The 26157-nt window shown below is 30.3% G+C and overlaps 2 protein-coding genes across 3 annotated transcripts in view; both read left to right on the forward strand.

Moving 5' to 3' along the window:
* The first annotated feature begins 1352 nt into the window (after positions 1-1352).
* On the forward strand, positions 1353-18501 carry LOC113394591 (sodium/hydrogen exchanger 9B1-like). 2 transcript variants are annotated; one of them, XM_026631962.2, is made up of 11 exons: positions 1353-1569; positions 9811-9874; positions 10141-10268; positions 11230-11458; positions 11744-11913; positions 14747-14958; positions 15837-16008; positions 16410-16564; positions 17094-17252; positions 17719-17911; positions 18207-18501. In XM_026631962.2, the coding sequence occupies exons 1-11, from the start codon at positions 1560-1562 to the stop codon at positions 18257-18259; spliced, it is 1545 nt and encodes a 514-aa protein (XP_026487747.2). In that variant the 5' UTR covers positions 1353-1559; the 3' UTR covers positions 18260-18501. The 2 variants fall into 2 exon arrangements, with proteins under 2 accessions (XP_026487747.2, XP_026487748.2); XM_026631963.2 differs by lacking the exons at positions 1353-1569; positions 9811-9874 and adding an exon at positions 9912-10056 and having other exon boundaries at positions 18207-18500.
* Positions 18502-25168: 6667 nt separating this feature from the next.
* Positions 25169-26157, forward strand: part of LOC113394578 (sodium/hydrogen exchanger 9B2-like) — a 45993-nt gene continuing 45004 nt past the window's right edge. The window contains exon 1 of the mRNA XM_026631934.2: positions 25169-25566. Within this exon, the coding sequence (XP_026487719.2) occupies positions 25348-25566 (219 nt within the window). The 5' untranslated portion in view covers positions 25169-25347. The remainder of the gene's footprint in view (positions 25567-26157) is intronic.

A 26157-nucleotide genomic window follows, 5' to 3' on the forward strand; every position in this document is an offset into this window, starting at 1 on the left:
TGGAAATTTCTCCCATCGCTTCCAAAGGCTCGCACGCTTGTCTGACCTCCCGCATCTAGCCACCTTCAATGTGGTCGACGGGCACCGACCAGATGTTCGTTTGTACTTACTTGTTGTAATAGCCATGTTACCCTCGTCCTCATCATCATGATCTGGGCCCTGTGGTGTTACAAGAAGTGGTCCCTCAACTACGGGCTGACGGGGCGGAAGTAACACCGCTATTACATATTTCTAAGCGAATCCGATCAAGCACGGTGTCACTAAGCCTGTTGTTACGCAGATTGACCCGCACCTGATCCAACAGTCGTTGAGCCGAGATGTTGATAGCTGGTTCAAGCGCCTGACACAGAGAGAACATCCTAACACGGTACGCCGTCAGGTTAGTTCCCCCCTCTGTAGCCCCATAGTATGCGCGCATGACATTTTCATTAATGGGTTGTGTCCATCGCATGCGCTGCACACCACCACCGGAAGTGGGGACCCCGTTCGAGGCCGGTTGGCTTCTGGCTCCCAAGCCCGTCGTTGGCCGGCGTCTCCCCGCTCGACGTACAGGTGTTGGCGACGTCGGCAGAGAGAAGTACTCGTCGCCCGAGCTCGACGCAATTGCAGACACCAGACTACTTCTTTGTGCGGGGTCCTGTACCTGCGAGGCGGAGCTGAGCGGCAGGTCCGGAGATGGATTGTTGTGCGCTCGTTGTCTGGCTCTTGTTAACATGTTCTTGGATTTTATACATTAATTATTTTGTTTTGACATTGTCACTTTAATTTTCGGTAGAGTCCACATTATTGTTGATATATATTTATTCATGTTTGTATATACGTATATTTTATTATGATTGGTTTTAAAATATCTGTTTTACACTTTTTCAGGTTTAAAACTCAGATTTAAACTATTTTACATAAAGTTCTTTAAATAATTTTATGACAGCCCAATTTTTTCCATGTTGACGTATTGTTTGGTTGCCAGGTTTTATTATTATAAAATTTCTACTAATATGGTTCTCATTTATGTGCAAAACATCTTTAACAATATCTTTAATAAATATTTTTACATTAACAAACATTATTGTTAACTTTTCTTCTTTAAGTACAAACGACACAAAACCACTAATAAAAAGTTTATTTAAATGCAGTAATATATTTAATTATCATATTCTATATTACTTAACTAAATAATTAAAAATATTGTATTTTTGCAATATAATTATTGAATTAAGCGAGAACATTAAGAGACGTAGTAGCTCCCAGAGGCACAATGATAGTATGCAAAAACTGGTGTATTCAAGCGACAACTACAAAGTCTTTCTTCAAGGCAGTTAAGAACCTTAGCGGCAAACGACAATTATTTATTGATTCGGCTCATGACGTGTCCACGGTTGACAGTTCGCTGCGCGGCATCATCTACCCTGCGCACGAGTAGCCGGTAGTCATTTAAATGATTTTTCTCATTTCCTGTGGTCAACTTTTTGTGTCGCTCAAATAATTTACCACTTAAAAATTAATTATTTAATTCAGTGGAAATTTTTGAAAGCTGTTTCCTAAGGATTTAGCATAAGGCGATGCAAGAAAGTGAGTATTTAATTTATTTTTTTTATTTTTTTGCTAAATCAAAAATAAATAACTAAATTAACTTTAAAAATGCGATAAAATATTTTTATGGTAAATAGTATTGACCCATTTATTATTACCATATAATATAATAATTTATGGCATTTAAAAAATATTTATTTATTAAATTTATTTTATTTATCAATTAAATAAAAATTATTAACCAGTTATTTTTATACTTATACATTGAAGTTCTTTAAAGCAGAAAATTACTATTTATGTCAACACATCGATTGACTTAAACCGTTAACAGACTCTACTAGTTTCCATGACCTGTTGCAACCCTTTGACCATGTAATAAACTATCATCTTTAATTTTAAAATTAAATACATAAAAAAATGTTAATTACAGATATTCAAAGGCATATACATTGTTTGTAAAAATATTTTAACGGAAAATACGTCAACACGTAATATTCGAGTCAATAAAACATAATTACGGAACCTTTTAAAATTTTGGTATTGATTTTGACTTATTAAGGCAACTCCGACTGCATGTTTTTTAAGTTCTCCGTATAAAAATATAAGAGTCAATCTTAGCGTGGCATCTTAATAAATTGAAGACGTTTCTCAGCCTACTTAGACTCTATTGTCTCAATTAAAAATAGCAATCATTGGTTGTATTTTTAGTACGTAAATAAACAACGACTTCGACATTACATATCATAAAAGATTATATATATACATATATACGAAAAAGTACGTTGTATTTTTGCGACTAGACATAACTTTTTAGTTAGGATTAAGTACTAAAACGAATATCGCATTATATATTACTCTTATCTTAAATGTTACACTTAATAAAAACATAAAAATTACTGATATACGTAAGCTATCTATAATTTACACATTAATAATGATTTTTAACAAGACTATACAATAAAATTTTAGTACATTATTGTTAGTTACATTACAAAACAAGTAGACAAACGAATCTCGAGTCACGACTTACTGATATTTTAACGTAAAATGTATTCCATTAATATCTTCCATTGCTTATCTAAACCCGTCTTTCCTTACACTACTGGCCTTCATGTCAACCATAATACAGTTATAATTATGATTAAATTCATAATATAGATATTATATAATCTAACATTTTGATTATATGAAACGGTTCAAAATTAATCTAATATTAACATATTTTCTAATATTTAAATTTGTTTCTAGTATCAGATTGTAGAGATGTATCAGATATAATGTTACTCTTTAAAAATTTACAATAAGTATGTGAATTATTTTACAAAGGCTATAATTTGAAAAATATAACTGTTTTCCTTTAGCTTTAAGGTCAACCCAAATGGGTTTATATATCGGTTCCACACGCTTGCCGACTGTAAGAGAGTAATTCAAAGAGATGAAGCAGCTATCCCACAAGAAATGACAGGTTGGGTGCTGCTAGACTTCAGATATTATCTAAAAATGTGTATTGCTCGCAGTGAATATCACATACCAGGAGTATTTTAAAACAAACAGTTCTATACAAATGATAAAATTTTAATTAAACAGACTTAAAAAAGTTAAGTAAATATATGGTTATGGTCTACAAATCTATTGACAAATTTATAACGTAACCATCAAAATCAATTGCGTTATTGAGGATTTTTAAAAAAACATTTGAAGATACAATGAAGACACATTACACGGGTATTTAATTAAATATGAACAATGTCCGAATCTCCAGTCGAGTAATCATAAAAGATAAATAAAAAAATAACGTCGAATACCCACAAATTTTATTGAGAGTAGACTAACAAGGTTATTTCTAAAATATTTTTATTTTGGGAGCCAACGTAATCCTGTATATGTATTCAAATTGCGTCACTTAATATTCCCTAATCTATTTGTTATACACGACGAGACGGCCTCGGATTCTTTTGTTATAATATCTATGATTAATACGTCATCCCATTTACATGGGTCGTTTAGTAAACATAGTTTCTTTATTATTTTTAGAAATAACTAGAACGAAGCTAATTTTAATAATACATATATAGAAATATGTTTGTTGCTACGATTACTTGAATTGTAAAACAACCATTAACAAAGGAGTCTTGTAGTTAATTTAAAGACTTTCTTTTCTTCTCCTATCATCAACATATATAAATAATAATAATACATACTTCATGTACTCAATATTGTTTATTATATATATGACAGTACATTATCGATCTGTTCCGTTCGAAACGCTAAGAAGACAACTTGAATTTTTGATCAAACTTTTTAATGTGGTTACCCTAGGGAAAGGAGAGTCGAAATGGAGTGGAAGAGCCATACATACAAAACATACAAAAACATATCATAATATTCAAATTACTAAAAAAGTATTTGAATACTTGTCAATAAATAATAAAACATTATTATAAACCTATTTATTAAATTGCAATAATTTTACCAAAAAGTACTACTTATCTAAACATACAATAATAAACAGACCGTATGTAATGTCTCTATATATGTATAATACATTTACAAACAAATTGTTAGGACATAATAAATAACAAAAGAGAACGCGTTCAGTTACTTTAAAAAAAATCTGTGTATTTGTAAGATCGCGCGTCGCATAATACGAGTAACTACAAAATATGCCAATAAAGTTAGCAATCACGTATTCCTTTATATTTACGTAACATTTTTTTTTTCTTTCATGGCAATATAATGTATTATGTCATGTCATGTCTTGGTCGTGTTGATATCATCTCTCTTACAATAAGACACAAATATATTTGTTAGGTCGCATAATGTGTGAATAGACGGATGACTCGACGAGGGGATGGTATACGTGGAACGAGGTATAATTAGAAGGGTGGATAGGCGAATGGATGACCGGATGAATGGGTAAATGGGGAAGAAATGTGTACAAAATTACACTCAACTGTCAAACAGCCTCTGTTGCTAATTTATTTATTCACTAGCTGTGCCCATGACTTCGTGCGCGTTTGAATTTAACAAAAAAGTTATTGTTTTGTTCGCAGATTTAACTATAACTTATGAATTCTGTATTAGTCAGCTTTTTTAAACGCCCAAAAAAAAAGGAAGTTTTCAGTTCGACATGTATGTAAGCAACATCGTTAGAATTGAATTATATTTGAATATGATGATCCATTTAGGCTTTCAAGCACTATGCTTAATTTCGTAAGTGTATGTTTGTCCATGAATTTCTCGAAAACTAAAAGTCGTATCGAGATGATAATTTTAAGGAGATCTCAATAAAATTTTCGGTGTATGTACTGAATTAGATATATCTTAGTGGTGACGGCGCGGCGGCGCGAGGGCTGCGCGCGATACTGGACAGTATTTGCACATTGCAGCGTGCCTTTATTATGATTTTATATATAATTCTAAAATAAAAGTAGCCTAAGTTACTCCTTATTGCATGAGCTATCTGCCAAAGTCCCGTCAAAATCGGTCCAACCGTTCCAGAGATTTGCCGGAACAAACAGACAGAGAGATAAAAATTGTAAAAACAATTTTTCAGTATATGTACCGTTTATTACAAACAGACACTCCATTTTTATTATATGTGTAGAAGTTTGAAGACATTACATTAACTTATACCGTTTCGTATAACAAAACATCCGGACCTGACAAGAACTCACGAAAATTCGATTTCTTTTGCCAATTTAGGTAATCGCTTAATTTATTCAATAAATTTATTACGATGTTTAAACTTTCGCGACGTGTTTTATCCATTTCATACATAACATTCGGGTTTTAATCGCGATTATACGTTTTTTATTATTTTGCCCGACATTTCGACATACGTACACCTGCGGTTACGAGCTGAATGGGTGCTGAGGACGCGTACCTCTGACGTCGAATGCACGAGTTTTCTTCTAATATCAATTACACTTTTAATATCTCCATTTCAACTATAATGCTCCGAATGCACTAAACTAACACAATCGGATCGCGCGAGGCTCTTTAATTTTATAAAATTTATGTAGTTGTATGTATGTACCGGATTCCATAGTATTGACAAAAATAAATCAAACGATGTCATAAATTTTTTTATGTTTCTTAAATTTAAATAGTAATACTAAAGTCAATAGTAATTTTAGTCCGCAAAGCAAATCTTTGGACCAAAAACTCGATCCAGCTTATTCCCGAGTTATGTGTTCTTTGACCCATTTTGCTGCGGTACGCTCAGTTCGGTCAATATACGAACTGCTTCAGTTACATTTGCTCTTATATATGTAATTTATATCTAAGCATATTTTTTTTATCATAATCATAGCAACAACCATATATTTTTACAGTCAGTGTAAAAAAAGGACAATTTTACTCTTGAATATTGTCTTTTAAAAGATATGGTTTCTAATATGAAGTGAGACAAAACGAAAATCTACAAACTAAAATCTATACAACCGAAGTCGCAGGCCTGAGCTAATATTAAATTAAAGTATATTTCAGCTATAGGCTTAATAGGCATTTAGGTAATCATTAATGCACTAATAAATTCTTTATATTTAATACAAACATAAATATTGAATTTAACTAATCAGTTGGTAATATGTAAACCACTTAACCCAATATGATGGCATTGATTTAGAGAATCACAAAGATAGATACACTATCTCGTTTGTTATTCATTAGTTTCCGCAGCGACTTTGCTCGCATATGAGGAGGCATGCGTTAAGTAAAAAAATAAAGTTCGGTTGAGTATTTAAGACGTAAAGGTTAAAAACAAACAAATAAAACAACCACTGACGCATTTATAATATAAGTGAAATTATCCTTTTTTTCACCACATAGTAACAATCCTAAAATCGCTCATTACTAATACGTTGTATGGCGGGCGGTCTTATAATGATGCCTGTCTTCCATTGTTTATTTAATGTATATTATAACAAAAATTGATAGGAAATAATACGACTTGGGAAAATCTATCAAATATACACAGATAAATTAAGTGAAATTATACTTAATGTTTCAGGTGATTTAAAACTTCATTCACTGAATAATATTTTCAACTTTAATTCCTATTTATATTATAGATATTGTATAAATGAAGACTTCAACTATCTGTATATTATAACGTGAAGCATAAAATTAATAGCTACAGGTGTATTTATAACCATACCTATTAAAATATCCCTACTAATATTATAAATGGTAAATTTTTAAGCCTCCTTCTCTCACACCGCAACTGATAGCGCCATTTAATTTAATTTAAAATGAATCTTTTTTATATACTTATTAGATCATTGAAATATGATCAAGAAGTTAATCAAGTTATTAAGAATAATTAATACATTGCGACGAGACTAAAAATAAAATAATAGACTTATCGAAACTTCAAATAATCAATTAAAAATAAAGCGGAAATTATCTAATATTTATTCAAATAGTTAACAAGGCTTTCTTTTATCAATATTTGGAAAATATAAGTCAATGACGATGTTGTACGTTATACTGTATGCACAAAACACATGATAGTAGCCAAATTTAACTCGCAAAGTTTACCTTAATCTCGTGAGTAACGAAATAAATATTTGACTTCTATGCGCTAGCGTATTCCTAATTAAAACAACTGACACCACGAGTACTTAGTTAAGGACTATACTTGAACTGAATTGATTATTCTTGTTATGAATGCCCTTGCATTTTTCTGTCATAAAAACCTATATTAAATGTATATATCATTTTATACTCCAAGGTTTTACATCAGGGTTCCTTATATCTTTTCACGTAATCTGTAATTGTTGTAGTAGAGCTGAGAATGACGTATGAGGAACGTTTAAGGTCTCGGAATGGAAGCCAGGTCAGTAATAAGTTGTTGAGTTCATCTGTCAAAGAAATTTTTCATAGCCCTGGTATAGAGCCAATGCCGTTAGTAATGTTGCATTATTGTGCCTCGTAAAGCACATAAAATCGCAATACTTGTGCCTGATCTTCGTTCATCGTTCATGTCAGATAGCCCTCCCAATACCCAATGACAGTAAGAAAATAGAATATCGTATAATCGTATACTTACGCAGACACATGTATATTGTAATATCTCCTGCACAGTCTGCACCTTTGCGATTAAATGGCTATATAGTTCAGGAAAACAACATCTAAAGTAAATAGATAGAGCATACCGCATCATAACAGTTAATGTTTAGGATTTCAACAAATTATTAATTGATATGTGCATATTATTTTTAAATGGAATAACATGTAGCCGCTTATTTTAGCTTAATTGTCATTGCATATTAAAATTGTATTTCGGAAATAGTACAAAGTAGCTGTTATTTATATCATGACTGTTAAGCCCAGTTAGATTGTTGTTCAATTGCAGTTTACAGTGAAATGATGATCATATTATAGTATCAATATCTAGTAATAATTTTAATAATAGAACTAGATGAACATTGACTAATTTTGATCCTAGGTGTAGTTTTACTAACAAATTGACACTTTTCACAACTAAATCGAATCGAATTTTTACTAAAAAAAAACGACCCAGTTACGATTCGATCGAATTTGGATCGTAATTAATTCGGGATTGTATCTAAACCGTTATAAATTCGTAGAATTGTCGCCAGCTACGATTCAGCAAAGGTTTATTTTTGTGAGAAACATTCGATGTTGGATAAGACTTAAAATGAGATCATATAGTAACTTTGTCCCCTGATCGATATTACAATACAACTGTATATATCCTCAAACAAAATCAATATGAAAATCTTTTACAACCAGAGTTATACTTTAATGGCATTAAACATTAAACTCTAATTGAATTTATATTACAGTAATAGAACTGTAAGCCAAGATATCGATGTTAACAACATGATAAATATATTTTTATTGTTTTAATAGCTATATCATAATTACAAGGTACGTCTAGATCCTGTGGAGGATAATAAATGTGGTTGTAGGTCTCACTTAGTCGGTTCTCGGACGTCACGTATTATCTATTACGTATAAAATCGAACGTTGAACGATAACAAGTAATCTTAATAACTACGTAGGTATATTATGTTATTTTATGACGAACACAAAAAATAATTAATTTATCAGATATCTGTACTATATATATTAAATGCGACGCCAAGCAACAAGTACAACAATGCAATAATACTTAATAAATGAAATAAAACGATTCAAATCACTTTTTTATCGAAATTATTGTACTGAAAAATTTAAAATAAACGGTGAATATTTATTTTCACTCTGACCTTGAATTATTTATTTATCTAACATTCGTATTCATTCAAATATTCGTCTAAATTGCCAAACATTATATTTATTTATTTTTCAATTATAAAATTCACTCAACGTTTATCTGACGTGTTACAAAAACCCAATTTAGCAAACCTTTACTCTTTACGTTAGATATTTATTTTAAGATTAATTATATCTACCTAAAATATTATACATGAATGTCTAGTTTGATGGTTTGGTGGCCTGAAAGCCCACAAAATTATCCCTTCACACAAAATCCCTTTTTTATTTATATTCAGTGTCACGGAAAAATATCGAAATATTAGATCTTTTTTTCCACACATTTCTTATCGGCTGTAACAGCGCTTGTATTACCGCCAATTAAATGATGCAATAAAAGACTAAAAAGTGAAAAATCGAAATAAGTCCTAAAAAACCCTGACAACAGTTGTCTTAAATTTTTTATCGTTTACTTTTCATACCGACCAAGTCATGAAAATGTCGAAGAGTAGAATAAAAGGCACCCCTCGCTTTTTTATGGAGAATAAATTTATATCTAAAGATTATTACTTTTTAGCACATTCAAGAGTATTATTCTTATTTTTTATCAACTTTAATTATTATTTTAATGTCTTCCAAATTGTTATTCAAGTACATTTAATTATTGTATTACTACCAGACTTTGAAAACGTTGTTTTTTTTATTGTATATTCGACTGAATATTCGTACTGTAAAACCAATTTTATGTCAAATGGTTGGACTAAACAGACACAAAAGGTATACCTATCTATAATTCGTTAAAAGACGATCTTTTTTTAGCTTCGATATGAATGATCAACACGAAACATTTAATGATAAATAATGACCAATACCAAGCGTATTGAATGCAATATTAATATAGTGAATATAAACCTGCTCGATATTACGTCGTCGCGTCGCGTCGTGACCGTGAATGATGCCCTCTGAATTGCTATCAATTAAAGCGCGCATCTAAATGTACGCTGAATATTATTTACAAAGCCTTTCTGTTATATCCGACCTGATTTATTTCAGATAAGCAGACCGTGACAGTTATCGATAAAGGTGTCTATCTCGTACACCAGGAGGAAGAGAAAATGTAAGTAAGCGTTTCTATTTAAACGAATAAAATTAGAATCTCATTGCTCTTCATATCTTTATAAGAGCGGTAATTACTGGAGTTTGTTTTATAATAATAAATCAAATTCTCATGAACGAAGACGACAGTTTGCTAGTCAGAATCGCGTGTGTAGGAGGCGCGGGTGACACTATAATGAGTTTGTGAGAATTTTTATACACGTCTGGATATGCGTAACGAAAATTTTTTTTTGTTAATTTTTTAATCGATAATGATTAAAATTGCAGATTGGCACAATCTACGCCTGTAATTAATATCGATAAACTTACCAAAGAAGATGGATTCCCTAAAAAGAAATCATGGATCTCGTCAAAAACTCCAACAATTTTTCATTATATCACATTAATTATATTGGGTGAGTAAAGTGCATATTTATTTACTAATACTTATATTTATTATATATTTATTCATACTTTATAAAGTACTTATTAAAATATTATAATTAAAGCGTTACGCTCTTATTTTATAAAAACACAAGCCCTAAATAACTGTTTCACCCTTTATTTAAATATTGGGATTTTGTAATTAGAAGCCTTTTCAATAAGATGGTTTCGTATAAATTTGCATAATATTAAGTATAAATGAACAATATTTGAAGCAACAAATCAGTTTTTAAAATACAAATGCATGATTTATAAGTAACGTCAAACGAAATGTATTCAGAAAAATTTAAAACAAAAATCATCAAATCGATGAATGTCTTACGACATTGTTCACAATGTTTCCATTTTAATAATTTATTGATATATTTTTTAATATATCGGAAACATTTGACTGTTTAAAAGTGTTGTTCCCAAAGTCTCCCAATTTAATTTATTTTTTAGTTACCATTGGAAAACAGTCTGACAATTTAATAAATGGTCACCATCATCACCACCATCGCCCATAGACATTGCCACTATAAGAAACACAATCCATTCCTTATATTGCCACTAACCTTAAGAAGATGTTACGTCTTCAGTGCCGGTAATAATACTGGCTCACTCACCCTTCCGACCGGAACTTATTGCTTTTTCGCGTAAAAATATATGATAAGTGGGATGTATCTCTATCCAGACATCACAAAGGGTAGTGGGGCACCCAAAGAAGTTAGTTGTATTTTAAAAATACGGCTTTGTTTGTAAATATCTTAGTGTAAGGTATCTTCAGAATACAGATAATTATGATACTCGAAACTAATTTAATACTATTATTAATGAACGCCTGATCAATATGATATCCAATTTAAATGGATATTGTTGCTAGTGTGAGCAACAGTATCAATTTCAGACCAAATCACAGCCGTACAATTTTGTTAAGTATTACATCTATTTAAGGAGCGTTAACATGGGGTTATCTTTGGTACACGTGGGGCGACAGCTGGGGAGTGAAGGGACAATGGTTCCGACTGGCAATCGTGGCAATAATAGCTTGGGTGAGCGGTCTCATCCTACAAGAGACGACCACACTGCCGCCGGCACTCGCTGCTTTACTCACGGGTATACTCGCCCGACATCTCGGATTTGTTGATATGCGAGCGTTCCCTCATGTTGATACGTTTTTAAGGTAAGGAAATAATTATAAACTAACTAATTATTTTATATTTAAAAGTTTACAACTCAAGCTCCTAAAATAATCAATCATCTAAAAATGCTTTAAAATATTTTTTAATTATTTTGTTTATGCAAAAGGCGAAAAAAAGTGCGCATGCGATCACGTAACACGAACTCATTTATTTCTTTTATATTTTGAAATAAAATTACTGCACAACAATAACATCATTTAGATTTCCTCAGCATTCAATGTCAAGTAAATTCGACCTTTTAATAACAGAATCATTATTTGTATTAGGAGAATATATCCAGTTATCATTCTGGGCAAAGGTTCTCTGGCTTGGGACGTTAGTTTCATGAAACAAAATTGGAAACAAATATTAGCCTTGGGGGCTTTACCTTGGAGCACAGAAGTTGTGCTGGTGGCAGTGTGCACACATTTCCTTCTTGATTTACCTTGGATTTGGGGTATGTATATAATTAATAACGTAATAGGTACGAGTAGATACATAAATACACGAAGACTATTTTTCAAAAATGTTATGCATGTTTTAGATCAATTTTAGTAAGATTTTTTAATGTTCATGACTTGCATTGGCACACAAAAATATATTAGCAACTAACGAATTATTTTAATATTATCGATAATATCAACAATATTCATTGACTTAAAAACATATACACATAAACGTTACGCTTGTAAATATCTTCTTCTCATATAAATCGATTTACATTTTTATCACTTGTACAACATTACACTGTGATGATAACGTTTACGTTAAAGCGGCATTTTCACAAAAACAAAAAACATTGTATTGTCTACACGCATTGATAATCGTCAACTGTCGAGAAATCCAATTTGTCAACTATCCCTGGGAACCCTATCAAACTCTTTTGTTGTAACTAAAAGTCTATGGAAATTATACATAAAATCGCTGGCATTTCAAAGTAATACTAGCAATTCTGTATTTTCTAGGAATTACTAATAACTCTTGTGTTTAAATATAATATAATAGCGAGAATAGTTCACATTCCTGAAGACTTTAGCATAAGCTCAAGTAATCCTCACTGCAAGCAGCAATCATATATCGTCGAACTATGGAAACTTAATATATAATTAAATACCATATATATTAAATGATGTACTAGATACTTCGTGCGATTGAGAGACACGCGCGCTGATACGTTGCGGTTTCCGTGTCTCGTAATCTGATGTCACATAATCTATTTCAAACAAACATTAACACGAACTTTCCAATTTCACCTAAACGTATATCAAAAAAATATTAAATATACAAACATATTTGCTTAATAACAGATTTAAAACGGGGTGAGAGTGTTAATTCATCAGTATATATATATTTTCAAAATAGCCTTAGGGTTAAAGTCGTCATATACTCGTACATTATAATTATGTTAACAGCGTCTAAATTATTCTACATTCTGTAACTCGGAACCCGTTCGCGCTCATAACTTGTCTAATTTACCAAATGTCGCCAGCCAGTATTAATTTCGCTATTGTTTACAGTCCTCTTCTCGACAATTGTTCCGCGTACATTTATGTCTTATTAGACTTTTATGAGAACTAAGTATCAACATTTATTATCAAATTCGTAAATAATTACTGAAAACAATTAAAAAATATATTGAATAATTTTTTATACTTATTACGAAGTGAATGTTTAGGGATTACCTAATTTAAATATTGAATAAAGGTTTTCTCTACGTGATATATCTTATCATTAAAACGAATAAATAGAAGTCTTGCCACCATTCGACGCGGCAATGTTTTCTAATGTAACTATTTTTATTTGTATATAATTAAGGCCTTCGTATAAATATTTCTTATGTAAATAAATTTTATATTTATTTTCACTGATAATATAAATGTTATATTATATTCATGAAATGACTATTGAAATGTATGACTGTAAAACTAAATTGTAGTATTACGCATTATTGATTATTGATTTCTTATAATATGAGATTTTTAACCGAGACACATAAAAAAGTGTTAAGTAAGCAAACGTGTGAAAATTATCAAAGTAAGTAATTGGCTTGTTAGTTATGACAATAACACATTGTCTTCATAGTTTGTCACGACAGAGCTATTCTACTCAGTACTAACAGATTTTCCAATATTTTTATCTCAAAACATATTTTATACCGGAGATTACTAATAAATTTAAGGAGATAATATATTTATATCCTAATACAAATTACCAATATTGAACACTTATACAAAATCAAGTCATAATTACAAAGCGCAAAATTACTTAGGTGGCTTTATTGTCAAGAAAATATCTGCTTAAAATAATATACTTAAACGTAAAATCATAGCAAAGCTTGTTCAAAAATGTAATTGATGTCTACCACGTCGATGCGCCGCTGACCGATTTACGTCGAGTGTAAAATTTAAATAAAAATAATTTATCACCATTAGTTGATAACATTTTTTGAACTATATTAGTTAACCAATTTAATCATTAGTGGTAGCTTTATAATTAATTCAAAACTGCAACACGACGATTCAAAACGTGCTTTTATGAGCCTACTTGAATAAAACATATTTGGAATTTGATTTTGAATGTAGTTGTAAAAAAGGGTTAGTCTATCAAATTTCCAAACTGCACACTTAGTAATTAGTTATAGTAACAGAATAGGACGGCAATTATTCATAGAATAAAATAAAAACGTTGTTAAATTCGTTGCCATAAGCTCCTCATAATAAACATATACCTACTTGTCACGATGCAAAACAGAATAGCCGCAATGTGAGGTAGAACCAAATCAATAAATTCTTCTATAGAAATGGTTTTGTAAAAGATTTGAATGGTTTTTCAATACATGGTGTACCTTTATATACCTTCGATACCGCGCTATCGGTATGCGGAAATCTCCAGCTCCCTTACATCAAACACGACTCTCGAATTAAAACTAGGTATGATGTGAGAAAAACAATAAATATATTTAATTCTAGGGAAAAATTACTTTTGTTTTATACTTATTTTAATGAAAAGTTATATTTTAAACAAAAGCAATGTAATAAATTCAAAATATTTTAAATAAGATATGTAAATTTCCTTGCTAACGTTTAACGTACATTGAATGCTCGTTGAAAAACAAAAAAAGGATTCGTTTATACGTTACATTCATACGCGCAGATATTATGTACATATAGTACATATATTCAGTATAGTTACAAGCGTACGTTTGCCTTTAGAATATTAAAATTTATAAAACTGAAATTCACACAATTTTTTACAAGAGAATACCTTATGAACCAGACTTTTTTTTTCAGGATTTCTTTTGGGTTCCATCTATGCATCTGTATCATGTCCTGTGGTGATGCCTCCTGTGTTGAAACATGGAAAGAATGCAGGTGGAAAAGTGAACTGGCCTCAGTTCATATGCACGGCAGGCGGCATAGACACAGCCTTGAGCGTTGGCACGTTTGGATTGATTTTTAGTTATATGTTTTATGAAACTCACGAAGGCTATCGCTTAGTGAAAGTAAGTAACAAAAACTTTAAGTACATTATTTATGATTTATATATTTACTTTATATTCAGATAGCGAGGCTGGCATATTTACCTTTAAAGTTGTCTTAAAAGGCTTTCGTTGAATTTTAACAATATTTCAATATTTTTAATACAATACCACAAACTTTTTTTTTGTAAATAAAATATTTTGGAATAAATAAAAAGCAATAAATTGTTATCAATGCTTTAATGATTTGTGTACCAGTAATTTAACCTGAATCAGTTTTTTAGAGACATTACCATGAAAAACAACAAAAGACAATAGAATGGCATTCAAATACGTTCTTGTTGTACATAAAGGATTATTGTGTGAATATCAATCCATATACATATATAAAATTATCTTAAGTTGATATAGCAACTAACGAACCCTAAGCAATGTTATTTTAACGGATAAACTAAACCGTTAAGGCATCTATTCACTCACGAAGGCGCGCCGGCCACCATTATAGAATAGGAGTACATTAGCATGAGTAGTATAGTGAGTGTTCATGCTTACAAGTTCTAAGACGTCATCAAATATTGTGCGTGAAAGAGCAAGGACACCAAAAAATACGAAATAGATTATATTTGTTGAATTTGTTTTATTAAAACGCCGGCAATTTAACGCACCTTCATGAATGAGTACATCTATAACTGGGTTTGTTAGTCCATATCAAATATTACAAAAGGTAGGGTAGGGTACCTTCTGTAATTGGAGGAAAACCAGTTTTATTTTTTAATTAACGTACTCTTTTCTTAATTAACCTCACTGTAATTCCCTTTAAATACGTAAGAGACAAAAGTTAAAAATAAGTTAGAAATTAACTAGAACTATACTAAATATTTCTATACCGAAATCCGTTTTAGGCAATATTAGCACTACCTGTAGGGGTAGCCTTAGGTGTTGCGTTTGGGAGCCTAGCGAAGTACGTGCCAAATTCAAAGGATACCTATGTCACTGAGCTGAGGGTTTTATTCGTTCTCGCCGGAGGACTTTTTGGCAACGTTTTCACCGCTTCTATTGGATGGGGTGGCACTGGTAAGCTGAAAATTTCTATTAACGCATTTTTACTTATCATTTCGAAAATTAAAAGGAAAAACATACATCTAAATTGCCTTAAATCTAACAAGAACAAGTATAAAGTAACAAGATTGTATTTGATTATTAATATTTTATTTTAACTTAATCAACATACAATTACCACAATTTAACGTGACCAGATGTCTTGAGATTTATCTAAAGCTCAATAATACAGATAACGTTTCTGTTGAAAGTATTTGGCGTTTTGTTGAATTCATTCCTATTTACCGATCTTTTCAATGAAATGGATAAAATACGCTTACAACTTACAATATATCCGATATAAAAGATGTCGATCACTTTCAATATATTTTATTCCCTATTGTGATACGATAAAGCAGTTCTTTTGTTTTTCATAGGCGGTGTAGCCGTGTTGGCGTGTAATGCAACGGCAGCGACACACTGGTCGAAGAAAGGATGGAAACTGAACCAGAACCCAGCCGCTACTGTGTACCGCGTGCTGTGGTCAGCTTGCGAGCCTGCACTATTTGCGTACACCGGAACATTCTTCGTGGTTAGTATTATTAGAATAAAAGGAAAAGCATGTGTTTATCAGTCTGACAATAATTTAAAATAGAAAAATCGTTATACTGCTGCTGCTATCTCATAATTTCGCTGGCACTCTTATAATATTAATCCTTCGTTTAAGATCAACTCCTTATATCAACTGAGATTAATCGTACTCGTTGTGTAAACATGGAATTTAACGTCTAGTTATGTTTACGTTGTTGACTTCTTAATAATTATTCTAAGTTTATATTCTATGATTGTTCATAGGTTATGATATCTGTTATTCAGGTGGATTTAAAATATCTGCTGTTATTTTTTTTATTGAAATACTCTAATTTGAGATTATATTTAGAGCTCCGATACAGTTATAACGACTTATGTATTGTAGTATTTTTTTCATAAACTAATATATATTCAAATAATCAGTATACTGTCATAATAATTGAGTTAATATTTAATTAATTAATAATGGAGGTTGCCTTATTTGAGTGCTCTCGACAAATATTAAGCTGGAGTAATTAAATTGATTACAGGTACACAGTTCGATATCCGACACAATGCTAATCGGACTAGGCATCCTACTTATATGTTTGACGGTTAGACTGACAGTTGCGTCGTTAGCGTGTTGGAATCTCACTCTGAAACAGAAGATCTTTGTTTGTTGCGCATGGACTCCTAAGACCATTGTCGAGGTATTATAAATATTCATATACTAACCATATAATAAGACTAACCTTTTAAATGCGAAACTCTGTCTGTCTGCCTGTTTGTTACTCGAACGAATGAACTGACAATTTCATTGGCTTGGGTATCAAAATGAATTTAACAAAAAGATACGGAAATTAAAAAAAAAAACATACGTCGAAGGAATCGCTGGAAACAGCCTGTCATATTACATTTTATCATGGCTGCCCGTACGGCTTTGCTTGAATGAAAATTACATACATCAGTTTCCATTTCTCACACTATTCGTGTGCCAAAGTTTAGTACGATCGTTTGAGGCATTTAGATCATATAAATCAAATGTATTGAATTTTAAAAACAATTTATATCTTGTTCAAATTTCGAATCTTAATTGAATTTTCATCATTATGGAACATAAATTTAACTTCTAATATTATTAAAATTAAAATATTAAATTTATAATGTATTTTTCAGGCTGTATTATGTCCAACAGCCATCAGCGCTGTATTAATGTCTGGTGGACACGAAAGCCCAGACTTGGTTTACGCTGAAGAGCTGATGCGATTGATAGTACAAGCTATACTCGTCACCACGCCTATCGGTTTTCTCCTCACGAACAATTTAGGTCCAATGCTTCTAAATAATAATCAAAGTGACTGTGAGAATAGTAAGTAATAACAATATATTAATAATCGAATAAAGTTATCGCTTTGTTTGGGAAATACGTTTTATTACATGTATCAATGTGTAACACCTACTTTATCATAGTTCTTTATTTAAAAAATAGCAGTTTATTTAAATCCTAGTAATCGACTGGGAATTACTAATAATTACAAAATGTCAGTCTACATTTTTTAGTTATTTTTTATCAGGATATTTCATTATTACGTGTCTATTTTTATTAAGAGGTAAATATATCAAATAAGATACAACTGTTAAACTGTAATTTTTTTTTTTTGCAGATACATTTACACCGAGGAAATCTAGCGCGTCACCTGAAAATAGCAGGTTATGAGAAAATTCAAGTCAATTGTCTATAAATATCAATATTTAAATTTTATAAGATTACGGAAAAGGGAGCATTTGGATCTTCCGAAAAGGAAGAACGATTGTTTTCGATTCGTGGAGTGGTTATATAATTTATAACTAATGAGAATTAGATATTGTTAATTAAATCTGACCAAATATATTACAACTACGCTAGGAGTTATGAAAGGAGTGGACGAGTGGATTTTATAATTATTATTTATACCAATTATTAGTAACAAATTAGTCAACATGCTTCAACAACAGCTATGTATAGGTATATATGTATCTATATATTAAAGTTATAATTTGACACAATTTTGTGTTGTGCTTAGTACTCTAATCTATCTAGTATATGATTTCTATTGGAAAAAGAAATATCTTGTGAAATTTTACAAAGTAAATTCTTCATTCCGTGTAATTTTATTTATCCAATTAGGCACTGGCTCATGAGGGTCTGTTTATGTATAATGTCCTTGAGAATAGGAATAAGAATCAAGAACAGTGTTGTTAGAATTAAATTAAACAATAAATCGTGTCACAGACCTAAATGGTTTAGTGAATCATATGAGTTTCATAAGTACTTAATTACATTTTAAACGAAAACACTAACGAGATTTTGAAATCAGTATTAATATTTCTAAAGGGATTAAGTTTAAATGGATCTAATATATATTTTTTTAAATTAATGGACTAAACTTTCCAGCCTTTGGACAACTTACTTAAAAATATAAAATAATCTTTTACTGACTTTTGTAGAGAAATGCATTTGCTAATCAGGTTAATATTGAAAATCATTTTATTAATATAATATCTTTCCGCTGGTCGGATGTAAATTATTTAATATTATAAATGGAGGAGACAATCGAAATGAATTAAAAAAAAAAGTTAAATTAGTATGTTCTATTTTAAATAAGATATTGAAAAAACCGTTCAGTACACTCAAGCCTAGTCTAGTCGTAATGAGGTTTCCTGTAACAATACCAAAAAACAAAGCTTAAAGTACATAAAAAAATATTTTTGTATTCGATACATTTCTGTTTTTTTTTAAATATTATAGTAAAATAATAAATTAATGTTATAATTGTATATTTATTTTCGAAGTTTTCATTTCTTAAATTAACAAACATATTGTTTTAGTTTTGATAATATTGTATTTGCAATAATTGTATGCTTCTATAAATAATACGAACTAAGGAAAAATGTTATTTTGTAACATATGATAATAGTTACGAATAAAATATTTAAAAAAAAAAAACTTCATCAAAACAGCGATACACTAAGATCTTTGAATAAACAAGTTCGAAAATATTTATATTTTAATGAAATCTTTTATGTATATTAATAATATACTTATAAAACTAACATTATATGTATTTACATATCTTAATACTAAGCATTTTATTTATAGATAAGAGGTTCCTTAACGTGATACGAGAGTCTCTTTTGACAAACAAATAAACCAAATGTTGATACCTTTTGAATCGTCGTTATAAGGTTAATTTAAAGTTAAAGACCGGTTACCGGTCCGAAACGCAGATTAAATCGGATTACATTACAAGAAATTACATAGTTAATAAAATTGTTGATATAATACTTTATATATATATATCAAAATTATGCTTTAATTTTATAAAATAGTATTATTAAAGGTTGTTGCTTTGCCAAAAACATATAAAAATAACATGTCATGTTATTTATACGTTAAAAATACATATTGTATTATATGATTTGGAAGCTGATTTCGTATTTTGTAAGGTAATAAATATGTAATGTTAAATATAAAAAAATTAACATCTATTCAATGTAATTGTTACAAAGGTCAGGATCTCCTAACCTTTATTAATATAAAATAAATAATTATAACATTTCTTACATTCGGATGGCGAGCTGCTTAAAATATATTTATATTTGAGTATGTTACTTAAAAATGTATATGTATTTATGTTAAGTTAGTTTTATTTCTTAAAGAAATTATTAGTTAAAATAATTTTTAGAATGATTAGATTTTTTTATTATGCGTATTTTAAAACTTAAAAAAAAAAACAATTATTTCTAAAAAATGTAAATAATTTGTACTATAGTATATACTCTAAAACTGTGATGTACAATGATTAGATCTATAAAATGTGTTGCCATACCTATAGATTCTATACTTTTTTTACTAAAATGTTGGTGACGAAATATGCTTGATTTATTGTAACATTTCATGCTCAATTACAATAAACTATTAATTTATATATAAAAAAATATACCAAATTATAAAAAGGTAAAGAAATTGTATAAAACTTTAAAAGGACAGTATATCAAAAAACCGACTTAGTACCACACTTTTGAAACAAACCTTTTTTAATTACTTAAAATAGAGAGAAACCAAATTGAAATACGATTTTAAATAATAAGAATAAAAATGTTCTTCGTATCTATTAATTGTTGATGTTTATTAAACTTAATCTATATCTTAATTTGTTTTTTTTAATTTCCTATATGCAAAGCCTTTCTAACAACCTCCACACATTTAAAAAAAGAATATACATATACATACATATACATACAATATGTCAAAAATATATTTTTATTTCAACTTTAAAGGCATCATAACAATATTATATCGAGGTAAATAAAAAATATTTTAATCTGTTAATTCAACATCACAAAGAACCAAAATTAACAAAAAATATTTATTATCTCATATTATACTTTCGTCTTTTTCTGTAGGCAATTTTGAGATAAGATGTCTAATACAATTTTTGGTCAAATTATTGCCGGCCTTGGCGAGAAAACGGCCACACAGTAAAAAACGATTTTTATGTCATCCAAATTAACAATTGATTATATGATTAATGAAAAAAATCGTTGATATTAAATATAAATTGTGTTCATCTCGAAACACTAATCTATTATATATACGTTTATGCGAAATTTCCATATCAATCAGCGTTACAGTTTTTACCTAAACCCGCAAATAAAATTGAAAAAAAAAAATTTTTTTCATTACTTTCGTAAATTAAAATCAAAACCAACTTCAACAATTTGTCTGCACTACACTGCAACTAAAAACCGAAAAATATTTTTATTACCTGGATGAAAAGTTTGTAAGGGTATTAGGTATGTTCACGTAATAAAAAACCATGGGACATTCGTTCACTGGCAACAGTCTTCTATTTCACAACTCAGTGCCAGGGCACAATAAATACTGGCACTACTTTATAAACCTTAAGCGTACTTTAATTAGAACACTATTTAGATGAAATACGATCCAGTATAGTCCGAAGTTTCCTTGGTAAAACAAATACCAATTATAACACTTTAATCAATAACCGCTGAGGTATATAATAGAGTTTAAATATACGTGTACTTTCGGTAAGCGAAGAAATTCCGTTCATGAACAATAGACTATAAAATTTTGTTTGTTCGCAGATAAACAACGTCTTGTTCAGCAGTGGAGTATGGATAAAAACGTGCTAAGGAAACAGGTCTTGATGAGCTCAAATTTCTATATTTTGGTAACTATTCAGAATAAAAATAAAAAAGACATTCAAGACATCAAATCGGTTCACAATCAGCGAAAATATCACACACAAAAGACAGTCGCGGCAGTTTATTGAACTCAGCTAAAACAGTAGCAAGATAAATGTTACACATTGTTTTATAAAGCAAATAAAAATATTAGTTAAAATAAAAAAAATAAAAACCGTTACGATATTTAAATTATTGGCTAGACTACATATATAAGGTTTCAAATCAGTGCAATACTTAATATTAACCTATATTTTCAATACGTTAGCTACTGACATCTATTGGTATCAAGAATAACTATATTTATAAACTACTTTAATAAAACGCCACTCGTTCATTAAAGTGTGAACAGTTGACTACCTTTATCAAAGATGTCGCTAACATATTATAAATACCTATGTCAAAATTCTTATAAGTACTACTAGCGACATCTTATGCCAGAGACATTAAGCATGTTAGTCGCACAAATAAGTCAGTACATCATTTTGGCAGTGCCTACTAGATGGCGTTGTTAAACTAAAATTACAAAGTGAAACATTACAAACAAATCCATTAGATTAAAATTAATGAATAAAATAAAAAACGAAAAAAACTCAATTGGGATTTTTATTTACTACAAAACTCAGAAGTCGGCGCTGAGACCAAATAATATATTTGAAGCACTAGGTACTACGTTTGTATATTTTTCACATTTACATAATATTATTTTTAAATCGTGGTGCTGCATAAAAACATAAAAGCAGCAACACTAAAATAAAAAAATATACCAAGAGCAAAAAAGAAAATTAAAAATATTGACTTACACCAGTAGTTCTAACAGGTTAAAATTTTATATCGGAATTCTTTACGGAACATAGATGATCACTAGAAAACTTTGAAGAATTTCAAACTCATTATTTGAATATTATAATCAAGGATTTGCGTCAACAACATAAGTTTAAAAAAAAATATATTATTAACTTTTTAGTTTGTAAAAGAAGTTACAAGTTAATAATTCTTCCTTGTTGCCAACGTAACAGTATGGACGTTGCGAAAAATCTTTTAGTCAGTTTTTAGACAGTCAATATTTTAGTTTCTTTAAATTTACTTCTCATGAAAAACCCTCTGCTGCACAACAGAAATCGTATTAATATCGACTACTTCACGCTAGAGTAGAATGCCATAGGAAATAATTAAAATACAAAAGAAATACGATGAAATAATAGTTGTACTGACATCGGCCAACAGTGACTTTTTCACGCCGAAGGTTGCAGAGCTAAGTCTTCTCGCTATCTATTATCGTAAATAAACACATTTATTTGCGCTTACGTTGCAAACGCAGTCTTAACGCTACAAGATAGATCAAAATAATGTACTACAGTATTGTACATCTTAAAGAGGTCTACAAAAAAATCCGCGATGGTATATGTCTATCTCTTAGGAATAACCCATAGTAACCATTTCCATCCTTTACATTTTACGAGAAATGATGGCTGATTTAAGAAGTAATTTTAAGCTATACAGCATTAATCCTTATCCAATAAAATAGCTTAAATACATTGTGCATTTAATACAGATCAATACGGCCCTTTACAGCATGTCATTTAAATGGATATTTTCGAAGATATCACGGATTTAAAATGCAGCTGTTTGTATTGTCTAATAACAAAAAACCTGTGAAGGCTGTATATAAAGACATTATGTAGTATATTTAGTATCATCATTGCACCCGTGGGAAGGCGGGTCGCTAGTTATAAATATTTTAATATTAGTAAGTACTTATTGAGCAATAAAATACTTACCGATTGTCAATGATACCTCCATTGAGTCAATTTACTAGAAGAGATACACTTTATAACTACACCATTACACAAACACAAACTAAATTAGTAGCGCGTCAAGTCTAGCATGGCACAAACTTCAGGCACGCTTGGTCGGACTTTTTATTTGGAAAATAGTGCTGTAAAGGGTTGAAAAGGGGGATGAAAGGTTGTAAGTTGTTGAGAGTATTGTCATTTTTAGAACTAGAAGCATAAAACTTATATTTTAGGCTGTACACTTATAAACTAATATATCATTACACCTACTAAGCAGCGAATTTTGGAAATTCCACTCCTAAAGGGGTGAAATAAGTGTTGAAAGTTTGTATAGAAGTCCGTCATTTTTTAATTTCGCCGGCTTTCACGGTTGCATCGAAAGTAGATAAACAATTATTAAATTAACAAAATTACTCATTCATAGTAGAACATTTATTACATACATATCTTTTTAATTCTATTTTGGAAGATAGCGAAAAGTATTTTCGATATTGAGAAGATTTTTTCTTCTTGTCATCCTAAATCCTAGTGTCTCGAGCTTTTCTAGCACTGAATGCCGCTACTGTAAATCCAGCTCTGAGCAATCGTTGCTATAAAATAATCGATAAGCTAATTTAATAATTTTATATTACATGATAAAAATAATAAAACCTAACAATATTACGTTTTAAAGAACACGTTTTATATAGTATAAAAATTGTTAGTAGAAATTTAAAAAATCTCTGATAATAGTTTAATATTTAGGTATAGTATTTACCTACCTAAAGCTTAAGTTGATATAACTTTGGATACATCCATCCGATTTTTATGAAATGTATGCTAAGTGGTACCTTACATTTTCCATAATAAACCGATTTTTATATTTGTAACTTTTACCCCTTTCAAATATTACTTCGAACGAACAAACATATAGACAAAAATAAAAATAATAGTTGTTTCTGTTGACAGATAAATTGAATTATTTATATTTTTGACACAAAAATCATATAATCTTTGGGTAATTTAATAAATTCGTTTTTAGGATGTTTGCCTTTTTAAGTACGATATCATATTATTATATTAGCATTGGTTTAATAAATGAATGCAAATAACATTTATTGATAAGATAGAGAGAAGAAATAATAGAAAAAATCCAAAAGTAATAAATTTGCGCTCGGTTACTTATATATATCAGAACGCTTTAAAAAACAATCAGAGTGAAATAGAATTTGTATCATTGTTAATAGTAATATGCATTAGCTTTAACGATCTTCAAATAGCGCTCGGTTAGTAGTGTCACAAGATCCCTTAATTAATTTGAGACAACATCAAGAGAGGCGTAGTGCGCGGCGCGCTCCGACCGGACTCTGGCGTCTGTGTATACACATTGTCCACGACAATTATTACGGCAATCGTTTGTGTGCATACATACTAAGTGTTCGTGTAAATCCTGAAACTGACCAGTTCACGGCATCGTCGCAGCTGCGGTTCAAGGCTCCACTGAGCTACGTGATCGCGTCGAGGTGCTAACACAAAAGACCTCCACGATCACGTAGTTGAGACAGCTGACTTCTGTATTATTTTTTATCAGTACTCTTTCCACTTCACCTTCGACAAATATCTTATCAATTCCTGTCAATAGTTAGTTCAAAATACTTCCGATCAAATTTGCTTTATCTATCAACGTTAGCGATTTGGCTGCTTTAAAACTTAAAGATACACACCTGATATCATTATGAGGTTTTATGTTCAATACGCCTGAGATATATGTTCTAGACACAAAATGAAAACTCGAGACCCCAAAGAGCAGAAGTCTAAAATAAGACCAGATAAGGTTGTCAATAAACGGGACAAAAAAGGAGTAAAACAAGACAGTCGAAGTGGAAAACGTTCACCGGCATCGCCACCTCAGAATCGGACGAAGCGATCCGGCGTGGATGCTGTAAAGCTTCATCTAGAGACTACTGGTGGCACAGGCAGGACATCCAGATCAGCAACGGCGGTAACCATTATGTTTTTATATCCATAGTATTATAGGTTAACCTACAGCTAGCTGTAGGTTAATATATATATTTAAAAATTTGGTTAAATAAAAAAAACTGTAATATTTACCTTCTAACAATTTGATAACACATCTTTATAGTATAAAAAATAACAAATAAAAACAGAAAAAATGACTATAATATAGGTCACATGTAAAGTATTTGTTTTTATTGCCTTTTATAGCATTTAAAGATCTTGTAAAGATATAAAAAGTCCTTAAAAACAAGTTTAAATTATTACGACAATACAATTTGAGAAGCCAAGAATGGTGTTGAATACTAAATAATAACGAATATTCTCCACGACTGCTTCAATACCTACACTTCGGCCGTGAAGCGAAACCATGTGATTCGTTTATCACATTACCGAGATCGTGACAAACTAAGATTATCGACCTGTAAAAATATTATCACCTTGGGGATAACACCTTATAATCAGTGAAATAACTACAGTAATATTTTATTTAAATCGCACTGTATATAACAAATGGCGTTTGCATTTCATTGTATTGGTCACAAGACCTAATAGAGCGATAAGTAGCAGTTCTCAT

The sequence above is a fragment of the Vanessa tameamea genome, chromosome 4 (assembly GCF_037043105.1).
Source record: "Vanessa tameamea isolate UH-Manoa-2023 chromosome 4, ilVanTame1 primary haplotype, whole genome shotgun sequence".
Classification (NCBI taxonomy): domain Eukaryota; kingdom Metazoa; phylum Arthropoda; class Insecta; order Lepidoptera; family Nymphalidae; genus Vanessa; species Vanessa tameamea.